This window comes from Pygocentrus nattereri, chromosome 25 (genome assembly GCF_015220715.1).
Source record: "Pygocentrus nattereri isolate fPygNat1 chromosome 25, fPygNat1.pri, whole genome shotgun sequence".
Lineage (NCBI taxonomy): Eukaryota > Metazoa > Chordata > Actinopteri > Characiformes > Serrasalmidae > Pygocentrus > Pygocentrus nattereri.
In genome coordinates, this window is record NC_051235.1 from 33051256 (window position 1) to 33063722 (window position 12467).

At 47.1% G+C, this 12467-nt stretch overlaps 1 protein-coding gene across 1 annotated transcript; it reads left to right on the plus strand.

Annotated features, from left to right (window-relative positions):
• The first annotated feature begins 980 nt into the window (after positions 1 to 980).
• si:dkey-56m19.5 (fibrous sheath CABYR-binding protein) lies at positions 981 to 10985 on the plus strand. Its single transcript, XM_017687593.2, has 2 exons — positions 981 to 1146; positions 8317 to 10985. The coding sequence occupies exon 2, from the start codon at positions 8325 to 8327 to the stop codon at positions 10182 to 10184; it is 1860 nt and encodes a 619-aa protein (XP_017543082.1). The 5' UTR covers positions 981 to 1146; positions 8317 to 8324; the 3' UTR covers positions 10185 to 10985.
• The last annotated feature ends 1482 nt before the right edge of the window (positions 10986 to 12467 follow it).

Genomic DNA, 12467 nt, shown 5'->3' on the forward strand with positions numbered 1-12467 from the left:
GTTCCAAATGGGTTCTGCCAGCTGCAGCTGGTTATACTGGTGTTAGCCCTGAAAACGGAAAGCCCGAGTGGGAAAAGCCCGACTGCTGAGGTTGGAGCTGAAAGGAAAGCTGTTGCGGTGGCTGGCGGGTAAAGGGTGAGAGGTGAGAGAGAAAAGAGGGGCTGAAAGGAACAAACGGCATGTAATCTAGAGAAGTATGTGGCCTTGGAAAGGGAGGAGGGAGGGGTAAGAGGTGGGGGGGGCTAAGTGGGTGTGGTTTGGGGAGAAGGGGCAGAAAGAGGAGGAGGAGGAGGAGGAGGAGGGGGGCAGCAGAGCCACATGGCCACAAACGGAGCTGCTGTGAACAAGGGGAGGAGCAGAGAGACAGAGAGAGAGACAGAGAGAGAGAGAGAGAGAGAGAGAGAGAGACAGACAGAAAGTGAGAGAGAGAGAGAGCGTGAGAGAGAGAGAGAGAGAGAGAGCGGGGGAGAGAGAGAGAGAGAGAGCGAGCGGGAGAGAGGGAGAGAGAGAGAGAGAGAGAGAGAGAGAGAGAGAGAGAGAGAGACAGACAGAAAGTGAGAGAGAGAGAGAGCGTGAGAGACAGAGACAGAGAGAGAGAGAGAGAGAGAGAGAGAGAGAGAGGGAGAGAGAGAGAGTGAGAGAGAGACAGAGAGTGAGAGTGAGAGACAGACAGAAAGTGAGAGAGAGAGAGCGTGAGAGACAGAGACAGAGAGAGAGTGAGAGAGACAGAGAGGGTGAGTGAGAGAGAGAGAGAAAGGGTGAGAGTGAGAGTGTGAGAGAGAGAGAAAGAGAGAGAGGGTGAGTGAGTGGGAGTGTGTGTGAGAGAGAGAGAGAGAGAGAGAGAGAGAGAGGGTGAGTAAGTGAGAGTGAGAGAGAGAGAGAGGGTGAGTGAGTGGGAGTGTGTGTGAGAGAGAGAGAGAGAGAGAGAGAGAGAGAGAGGGTGAGTGAGTGGGAGTGAGAGAGAGAGAGAGGGTGAGTGAGTGGGAGTGTGTGTGTGTGTGAGAGAGAGAGAGAGAGAGAGAGAGAGAGAGAGTGAGTGAGTGAGAGACGCTGAAAGGAGCAGCAGAGAGGAGCAACTGGACTCACATCACCCGCACATTATCAGGCTTCCTCTCCTTTTCTCTCCGGGCTCTCCATCCGCAGCAGGTCTGTACAAACTCCGCTCTTTTGCGCGTTTTCCCGCACTCCTCCCTCGCGCTGCGCACGTGCCGGCATTAGCTGGTGGACTAATTTGGTGCACCGGCGTTAAAAGGCAGCGCCGACAGACGGACGGCGGATTTTGGGGTGGATGCTCAATCCGCTCTTTGTTCTCCTCTCTTCAGTTTTGCAACCTCGAGATTCGCTTTATCTCTACCCGGTCGCGCGCTTAAACCCTGCATTTAGGCCGCGGGCAGAGAAACGTGGTGTTTTATATCTTCCTTTGTGTCAGTCGCTATTAAGACATGTGGCTGGCGGAGCCACCGGGGACCCTGAAGTAGTGAAAGGCCTATTTAAACGCACTGAATGCGGGCAAAAAGCAACAGCGGTGGGCTGTAATGTGATGTCATGTAGAACTAAAGGCGGTGAAATGTGTCGTGATGCAAGAAAAAAAGTAGTTTAGCTTTGGTGTTAATAACATTTATGCTGACTTGGCTGCTTTGTGCTCCTCCGGCTGGGCTGTCAGCCCCACAGGTAGCTCGGTTCCTTATGCCTGGCACTTTTACCCAAAGCTGAATTCCTGTTTCAGATTAAACACCAGTTTTCAATTTGCCCATCTGTCGCGTGGGGCCACAGGGAGCTGCAGGGGGGAGAGAGGGAACAAAGGAGGAGAAGGAGGTGTGGGGAGGGGAGGGGGGGGGGGGTACAGTCAGAGGGGCATCTGGCTTTTCCAGTGCATTTCTTAACCACCATTGAATTGCCCTTTGCTGTGGTTTAGCATGGCAGTGTGGGGCTTTCCTGCTTTAGGCAGACGCATGAAAAGCAAGCGATATGGATGAGTGCAGCATCGTCTGTATCACAGCAGCACAGCTGGAGCTGGAAGTTGATGTGATGTAGGCCTCAAATCTAATGAACATCTTCAGCTTTTCCAGCGTTACTCCGGCGTCCGCCGTGTTAAAACTCAATCACAGGCAGCATTCACCAAATCGACGGCGATAATCATACTAAAGCAGTGCGTTTTACTCTTTCATTCGCCTCGCCACTTCATTTTGCTTCAGCCAGATGCTTTTTAGACACCCAAGTCATAGTTTGCATGAACATTTTGGGCGTAGATCACCACGGGCTGGCCGGTCGTACCACTGGTCTCTCAGTCTAAAGGGGCTTAGCTCCATCCCCTATTACAGCCACTGTTGCGTGCTGTGCATAGACTGTTCCACCATATGAAGGCGTGTTTAGTGCTCCCGTAGTGCACGCAGAGTGGTGCACGCAAAGATAAGTGCCTACAGGCGGCTATAATGAAAGCTAGTGTATGCTGCGGATGTGTGCATTGGGATTGATTGGCGCATTGGCTTGGTGCATGACGATGAATCCGGCCTTAGTTGCCCCAGTGCAGCACTATGGACAGCTCCTAGTGTAATTACCACCACCCCCACCCCCCACACACTTATAATTACCCCTCTGGTGCCGCTCCTATTGCATTTACCCCCGCCCCCCTCCCCCCGCTGCAGCGCATGCAACTGTCATAGAAGGATTTTGGATTAAACCTCTATCTGTAGAAGCTGTAGCTTATCGCCGATGTCGGGACAAAACCTTGTGTCTCCACTTTTAACATTTTTCAGTTTTTCACATGATTTGAAAGCGCCTGTTGTTCTTTACACTGGATGTAAATTTTGTGATGAATGGTCCAAAAGAAACGGGTCAAAATGGCTTGGAAAGACGTCCGGTTCCATTGACTTCCATTAAAAGCAGAGTAGGTTTTTACCTCCTCCCGTTTTGGAGATACGAGGTTTTGTTCTGACAGCAGCGACATGCAGTTTAGTGCTATATAGCTTCACTTATGCTCCACGCTTGTGCGCATATAATCTAAATGATTATAAGCTACACAGTCTTTCCATTCTGCAAAACCCGTAGTGTGAATTTTCACTTTTTGAATATTATTATTTTTAAATGGCCATATTTCACTCTTAAAAAGACGGTTCTATACAAAATCATGAATGTGCAGAGCACCCTTTTCATGCTTAAATGGTTCTTTGACTGGTGAACTGGTTCTTCAGATTGATGAAGGATGTGCTGTATGTGGTTCTATATAGAACCACTTGAAAATGGTTCTGTGTAGTGCCGAAAAGGGTTCTGCTATTGTTACGATAATGACTACAAGGCTTAACTACAGCGGAACCCTTTTGGTGCTGTACAGAACCATTAGCAACACATTCTCCATCCATCTGAACATTTCAGCATGCATTTAATCAAGCACATGGTTCTTTGAGTGTTCTTGGTTCTGTATAGAACCCTTTCCTTTACTCAAGAACCTTCTTTTTTTAAGAGTGGACAGTTAAACGAAGTGGCTTCTCCAAATGTCATGAGTGAGCTCATTTTTAGGAGTTTTATTTGATGAAGAGGAACCAACAGCATGTCGAAACCTGGTCTTCTCCTTTTCTAAGCTGTCAAAAAAAGAGAAATGATGTCCAGACTTCCACTGACCATCCATTAGCTTCGGCTTTTTTAAACAAAGTTCACCTTTTGACCTTTTAAACGTGACCGCAGGCTGCTCCGGTGAATGCAGCCTGGTTTTTTGTGTTTCAGTGTTTACCGTTGTGTTCTATCTAATCAGAAGTTCTCTCCACCCTTATCTCCTCACTGCACTGAACCGAGCCACGAGCAAACCTCACACGGTCCTAACAGCCTCTCGCTGAGCCAGAGCCGCTGCACTGAGCTCGTTCACAGCGCACTGTGAGCTGACCAGCACTGACCAGACGCTGAGACCCTCATCAGATTATCGCTGATTATCACGAACAGCCATGAAATAACTGGGTTAAAGGTCTCTTTGATTATAACATTATAATAATAATACATATGAGTTTTATTTATAGCCTGTCTTTCAAAGGAACTTTATAACACAAGAAATAAAGTAACACAAATAAAAATAATAGAAGATAGAAGAAAATATTGCATATCAAAATGGCAACTTTACGCAAAGAGCTGTACAGCTTTACACAAGAAAGCTTTACACAAGAAAGAGCTTTACAGCTTTACACGAGAAAGAGCTTTACACAAGAAAGAGCTTTACACAAGAAAGAACTGTACAGCTTTACACAAGAAAGAACTTTACACAAGAAAGAGCTGTACAGCTTTACACAAGAAAGAACTGTACAGCTTTACACAAGAAAGAACTTTACACAAGAAAGAGCTGTACAGCTTTACACAAGAAAGAGCTTTACAGCTTTACACGAGAAAGAGCTTTACACAAGAAAGAGCTTTACACAAGAAAGAGCTGTACAGCTTTACACAAGAAAGAGCTTTACACAAGAAAGAGCTGTACAGCTTTACACAAGAAAGCTTTACACAAGAAAGAGCTGTACAGCTTTACACAAGAAAGAGCTGTACAGCTTTACACAAGAAAGAACTTTACACAAGAAAGAGCTGTACAGCTTTACACAAGAAAGAACTGTACAGCTTTACACAAGAAAGAACTTTACACAAGAAAGAGCTGTACAGCTTTACACAAGAAAGAGCTTTACAGCTTTACACGAGAAAGAACTTTACACAAGAAAGAGCTTTACACAAGAAAGAGCTGTACAGCTTTACACAAGAAAGAGCTTTACAGCTTTACACGAGAAAGAGCTTTACACAAGAAAGAGCTTTACAAAAGAAAGAGCTGTACAGCTTTACACAAGAAAGAGCTGTACAGCTTTACACAAGAAAGAGCTTTACACAAGAAAGAGCTGTACAGCTTTACACAAGAAAGCTTTACACAAGAAAGAATTGTACAGCTTTACACAAGAAAGAGCTTTACACAAGAAAGAGCTTTACACAAGAAAGAACTGTACAGCTTTACACAAGAAAGAGCTTTACAGCTTTACACGAGAAAGAGCTTTACACAAGAAAGAGCTGTACAGCTTTACACAAGAAAGAACTTTACAGCTTTACACGAGAAAGAGCTTTACACAAGAAAGAGCTTTACACAAGAAAGAACTGTACAGCTTTACACAAGAAAGCTTTACACAAGAAAGAGCTGTACAGCTTTACACAAGAAAGAGCTGTACAGCTTTACACAAGAAAGAGCTTTACAGCTTTACACGAGAAAGAGCTTTACACAAGAAAGAGCTTTACACAAGAAAGAACTGTACAGCTTTACACAAGAAAGCTTTACACAAGAAAGAGCTGTACAGCTTTACACAAGAAAGAACTGTACAGTTTTACACAAGAAAGAGCTTTACACAAGAAAGAGCTTTACACAAGAAAGAGCTGTACAGCTTTACACAAGAAAGAGCTTTACACAAGAAAGAGCTTTACACAAGAAAGAACTGTACAGCTTTACACAAGAAAGAGCTTTACACAAGAAAGAGCTGTACAGCTTTACAGAAGAAAGAACTGTACAGCTTTACACAAGAAAGAGCTTTACACAAGAAAGAGCTGTACAGCTTTACACAAGAAAGAACTGTACAGCTTTACACAAGAAAGAACTTTACACAAGAAAGAGCTTTACACAAGAAAGAACTGTACAGCTTTACACAAGAAAGAACTGTACAGCTTTACACAAGAAAGAGCTTTACACAAGAAAGAGCTTTACACAAGAAAGAGCTGTACAGCTTTACACAAGAAAGAACTGTACAGCTTTACACAAGAAAGAACTGTACAGCTTTACACAAGAAAGAGCTTTACACAAGAAAGAGCTTTACAGCTTTACACAAGAAAGAGCTTTACACAAGAAAGAACTGTACAGCTTTACACAAGAAAGAGCTTTACAGCTTTACAGAAGAAAGAACTGTACAGCTTTACACAAGAAAGAGCTTTACACATGAAAGAGCTTTACACAAGTAAAACTTTACAGCTTTACACAAAGAGCTTTACACAAGAAAAAAACACCCCCTCCACAGAGAGGCGCTGTAACGTGACAGAGCTCAGACTAAAGACTTGAGTAACATACAGCGCTTTGAGTGTTTGGTGATTGGGCTTTTGGCGCCCCCTCTGTTGAACCTGGGAACTTTCTCGGACAGACTGAGTTCGGAACTGTAAATCGTCCGTGACGCTGAATAACAACAGTGGCGATTATTCATTGATCGTTTTGTCTTGTTTTATCGGTTTTGCCGAGCTGCTCCTCACCGGTCAGGCTAGAAATCGGGCCCGTCTGTGTAGGCTGGTCGTTTTCATGCAGGCTGATGTACTGAATCCAGTCTTGGCAGTGAATCCAGTCTTGCTTTCCCAGGACACTGAGGTTCCCTGTCCGCTTCGGTTTCTCGGAGTTGCTGAGAGTGCCATCCTCGAAAGACGGTCCGGCCGAGTGAAGGACGGGCGCTTACTGCACGTTCCACAGTTACACACTCAAGAGCCCAGTTTGGAGTTTACAGGAACCGTGTGAAGGCCTGCTGGAGGCCATGTGGCCGTCGGCCTTTCGTCCATCCCCTCTCCCGCAGACCTCGCGCCGCGTTCGGCCTCCGCGTTTGGCCTCTGCGTTCGGCCTCCGCGTGGTTTGGTTTAGCTATCGTTGACTGAGTGGGTCAGAAACACTGGCCGTTGTCATCCACCTTCATCCCTCTCATCCACCTTCATCCACTCTCATCCACCTTCATCCACTCTCATCCCTCTCATCCACCTTCATCCACTCTCATCCGCCTTCATCACTCTCATCCACTCTCATCCACCTTCCTCACTCTAATCCCTCTCATCCACCTTCATCCACTCTCATCCACTCTCATCCACCTTCCTCACTCTAATCCCTCTCATCCACCTTCATCCACTCTCATCCACCTTCATCACTCTCATCCACCTTCATCCACTCTCATCCACCTTCATCCACTCGCATCCACCTTCATCACTCTCATCCACCTTCATCCACTCTCAGCACCTTCATCCACTCTCACCACCTTCATTACTTTCATCCAACTTCATCCGCTCTCATCCACCTTCATCCGCTCTCATCCACCTTCATCCACTCTCATCCACCTTCATCCACTCTCATCCACTCTCATCCACCTTTATCACTCTCATCCACTTCATCCACTCTCATCCACCTTCATCCGCTCTCATCCACCTTTATCACTCTCATCCACTCTCACCACCTTCATTACTCTCATCCACTTCATCCGCTCTCATCCACCTTCATCCACCTTCATCCACTCTCATCCACCTTTATCACTCTCATCCACTCTCACCACCTTCATTACTCTCATCCACCTTCATCCGCTCTCATCCACCTTCATCCACTCTCATCCACCTTCATCCACTTCATCTATTCTCATCCACCTTTATCACTCTCATCCACCTTCATCTACTCTCTCCACCTTCATCACTCTCATCCACTTCATCCACTCTCATCCACCTTTATCACTCTCATCCACCTTCATCCACTCTCATGCACCTTCATCAGTCTCATCCACCTTCATCCCCTCTCATCCACCTTCATCCCCTCTCATCCACTTCATGGCCAATTAAAGTGGCAGTTTGGCCAGAAGTCTAATTTGCCCAATGGGTGTTAAAGCGAGAGCCCCCCTCAGCACAGACGCAGCCCACCGGCCGGGACGCGCTCGGCTCTGAACTGCTCCTTTAGTTTTGTAGCTATGAGGCTAATGTGGCTAACAAGCATATGCCCACCACTTAGCACTGCGCTAAATAAGCAGCTCTATTACAGATTACTGAACCTCGCGGTGCAGTTAGCATCACGCTAATTGGTGGGATATAAGCTTCCATTACGTGCTAATCATGCTAATTGTGCTAGCTTCTCTACCTGCGTAGCTCCAGTGCTAATCATGCTAATTGTTTTAGCTTCTTTACCTGCATAGCTACAGTGCTAATCATGCTAATTGTTTTAGCTTCTTTAGCTGCATAGCTACAGTGCTAATTATGCTAATTGCCGGGGTGTAAGCTTCCTTTACGTGTTAGCTACATTAGCCTCGTAGCTCCAGTGCTAATCACGCTAATTGCTGGGGTACAAGCGTCCATTACATGCTAGTTACGTTAGCCTCATAGCTCCAGTGCTGATCATGCTAATTGGTGGGGTATAAGCTTCCATTGCATGTTAGCTACATTAGCCTCATAGCTCCAATGCTAACAGTGAAAAAGCAGCTTCAGACAGGATGTCTTGGCTGATCGACACTCCAGATAAAATAGATTTTTACCATTTAAATGAGACCAAAATGCTCATTTTTAAAGCTTAAACTGTATTTTCTGTCATTTCTCCAGGACACATCATGGGAGGCAAGCTGAGCAAGAAGAAGAAGGGATATGACGTCAGTGATCCCAAGGATAAAAAGGAGGAGAGTGCAGTGGTAACAACATCAGCCTCAGAGCAGAAGGATGAAGCTCCGGTCACTGAGGCCACCAAGGCACCAGAACAAGCTGCTGAGCCAGCTGCTGCACCTACAGACGTAATGGAAGAAGTGAAGGAAGAGCCTGCAGCAACCAAGGAACCTGCACCAGAGCAACCATCAGCTGCTCCAGTGGAAGCTGCACCGGCCCCAAAGGAACCAGAGGCTGCACCAGAGAAGCCTCCAGCCCCAGTAGAACCTACATCTGCTCCCGTGGAGGCTGCAGCTCCCAAAAAGGAGCCATCACTGCACTCAGTGGAACCTCCAGCTGCCCCTGTGGAAGCTGCTTCTGCCCCTGTAGAGGTTAAATCTGCCCCAATGGAACAGGTCCCAAAGAAACCAGTGGAGGAACCATCGGCTCCTACTGTGGAAGCTGTTTCTGCACCTGTAGAGGATGCTCCTGCCCCAGAGGAGCCAGCAGTTGCTCCAAAGGAGCCTGCACCTGCCCTAGAAGAGCCTACAGTTGCCAAAGATGAACCTACACCTGCCCCACAAGAGGCTGCACCAGTGGAAGTGGCTGTAGCAACAACCCCAGCAGAGACTGTAACTGCCCCAGCAGAGCCTGAAACTACACCAGTAGAGGCTGCAGCTGCCCCAGAAGAGACAGGACCTGCCCCAGAGGATCCTCCAGTTGTCCTGGTGGAGGCTACAATTACACAAGTGGAATCAGTTCCTGTCCCAGAGGAACTGGTAGCTGCACCATCGGAGCCTGGAGTGCTACCACAAGAACTAGCTGCTGCAGAACCAGAACCTACCCCAGTAAAATCTGAAGCTGCCACTGAGGAACCTGTTGTGGCCCCAGTGGAGGCTGTAGCTGTCCTAGAAGAGCCTGTAGCTGCACCTGAAGAACCTGTAGCTGCCCTAGAAGAGCATGTAGCTGCACCAGAAGAACCTGTAGCTGCACCAGAGGAACCTGTAGCTGCACCAGAAGAGCCTGTAGCTGCACCAGAAGAGCCTGTAGCTGCACCAGAAGAACCTGTAGCTGTACCTGAAGAACCTGTAGCTGCACAAGAAGAACCTGTAGCTGCACCAGAGGAGCCCGTAGCTGCACCAGAAGAACCTTCAGCTGCACCTAAAGAGTCTGTAGCTGCACCGGAAGAACCTGCAGCTGCACTGGAAGAACCTGCAGCTGCACCAGAAGAACCTGCAGCTTCACCAGAAGAACCTGAAGCTACACCAGAAGAGCTTGCAGCAGCACAGGTAGTGGAGGAGGCCGTCCAGGACGTTTTAAGCACCATAGAGGTTCAAGAAGTATCAGCTGAAAATGCAGAAAACATAGAGGTGCCAGAGCCAGAGCTTCCAGAACCATCTCAAGAATCCGAGCCCACTGCTGCAGCCCCAGAACCTGAACCTGTTGCAGCTCCAAAACCTTCAGAACCTGAGCCTGTTGCCCGGCCAGAGAGTGAAGAACCCATTCCTGAGATTGTGATTTCCGAGTCAGCTTCAACCAATGAGCTCTCAGCTGAGGAGCCCAGTGCTGCCCCTAGCGCTACGGAGGAGAAGCTGGACAATGGCGAGTGTGACAGCGCTGGAGCTGAGGAAGAACCTTCCGGAACCGCGCCTAAAGTGAATGGGGATTGTAAGGAGAAGGCCAATGGAGAGGCCAACGGAGATGCTGAGGAGTGTGTCAACGGAGTGGTGGCAGAAAAAGCCGCTCAAGAGCACAACGACTGTGAACTGAAAAAGGATTTAAGCCTGGCTGCTGACGCCGTGGTGGTCAGCCAGGCCATCGATACGGTCTGAGAAATGTGAATTCCATTCTGATGCAATTGACAAGAGTCCAAGAAAGAACACAGGCGTTCTGAAAATAGATGTCAAAAATGCCTGTCGTGGTATTTTCAGGCAAAAAAAAAATAAAAAAAGGAATTTCTGGTCAACCCAAAAAAGAAGTGCAACCACTCAAGAGCTAAAAGAGAGACAAAGAGAGTGAGAGAGTGAGGGAGAATTACAGAGAACCAGGAATAGTCACAGAGAGAGAGAGAGAGAGAGAGAGAGAGAGCAGCGCTGGAAGCCTTTGTACCCTGCCGTGTTTGGCGAAGGCCGGCTGGTGAATATATAAACCAGAATGAATGTGAACAATAGTTAGGCATAAACAGAAAACTGGACCGCAGATCGAAACTCTGGACATTAAAGAAACAAACAAAAAAAAACAAAAACAAAAAAATAACAACAAAAAAGCAAAACAAAAAGATGTTTGGAATGAATAGTCTTGTGTTTTTTGCGTGTGATTCTGATGAATATGAAAAAACTGGGTTATTGGATTAGCATTTAATAGCATATAATCTAATTTAGATTTCACATATCCTTTCCGTGTCCGAAGATTTATAACTGCGCCGAATCAGTGAGGAGGAATGTTCGTGTTTAACGTGATGGATTAGAGAAGAAAAAAGGCAAAACAAGACTCTTATACCTTTAAAACCTTGGTGCTTTCGTTTTCACACCTTTCATTCTTACCCGGATCGAGTGCCTGAGACTGAAACAGTCTTTTGTTAACTTGTGTTATATTTAAAAAATATTTCAAATAAACGTACGACAGAAACCTGACGGCTGATGTGGTGAAGGTGCTGAGCTTCTGTTTGGGCTTTTGGGTTTGTGTTGGTTTTTTTCCCAGGTAGATCGTGTCTGACAGGTAGGTGACCTCGGCGCCGCTGACCTGAGTGTCATTGACTTGGTAAATTTGTTTAGCGAGGCTGGGTGTAGGTTTTCCACAAGGCAGAAGTCTGTGGAGTGGCTAAAACAGCCCAAACGATAAGAAGAGCCACTTTATCTTTTCAACAAAATCAAACCACCTTGGGAGCCACAGTGTTTTATGTTCGTTTTACCATCTTGGTTGTTCAAACACTATATATTTCCAAAAGTATTTGGTCTGGCTTCACATTCATATGAACTTGAGTGACGTCCCATTCTTAATCCATAGGGTTTAATATGATGTCGGCCCACCCTTTGCAGCTATAACAGCTTCAGCTCTTCTGGGAAGGCTTTCCACAAGGGTTAGGAGTGTTTATGGGAATTTTTGACCGTTCTTCCAGAAGCGCATTTGTGAGGTCAGACACTGATGTTGGACGAGAAGGCCTGGCCCACAGTCTCCGCTCTAATTCATCCCAAAGGTGTTCTGTGGGGTTGAGGTCAGGACTCTGTGCAGGCCAGTCAAGTTCTTCCACACCAAACTGGCTCATCCGTGTCTTTATGGACCTGCTTTGTGCACTGGTGGTCAGTCATGTTGGAGCAGGAAGGGGCCGTCCCCAAACTGTTCCCACAAAGTTGGGAGCGTGAAATTGTCCAAAATCTCTTGGTGGTGAAGCTTTAAGAGTTCCTTTCACTGGAACTAAGGGGTCGAGCCCAACTCCTGAAAAACACCCCACACCATGATCCCCCCTCCACCAAACTTTACACTCGGCACAGTGCAGTCAGACAAGTACCGTCTCCTGGCAACCATCAAACCCAGACTCGTCCATCGGATTTCCAGACGAAGAAGCGTGATTGGTCACTCCAGAGAACACGTCTCCACTGCTCTAGAGTCCAGTGGCGGCGCTTTACTCCACTGCATTCCACGCTTTGCACTGCGCTTGGTGATGTAAGTCTTGGATGCAGCTGCTCGGCCATGGAAACCCATTCCATGAAGCTCTCTACGCTGTTCTTGAGCTGATCTGAAGGCCACATGAAGTTTGGAGGTCTGTAGTGATTGACTCTGCAGAAAGTCGGTGACCTCTGCGCACTATGCCCCTCAGCATCCGCTGACCGCTCCGTCATTTTACGTGGCCGACCACTTCGTGGCTGAGTTGCTGTCGTTCCCAATCGCTTCCACTTTGTTATAATCCCACTGACAGTGGACTGTGGAATATTTAGTAGTGAGGAAATTTCACGACTGGACTTGCTGCACAGGTGGCGTCCGATCACGGTACCACGCTGGAATTCACTGAGCTCCTGAGAGCGACCCATTCTTTCACTAATGTCTGTAGAAGCAGTCTGCAGGCCTAGGGGCTCGGCTTTATACACCTGTGGCCATGGAAGTGACTGGAACACCTG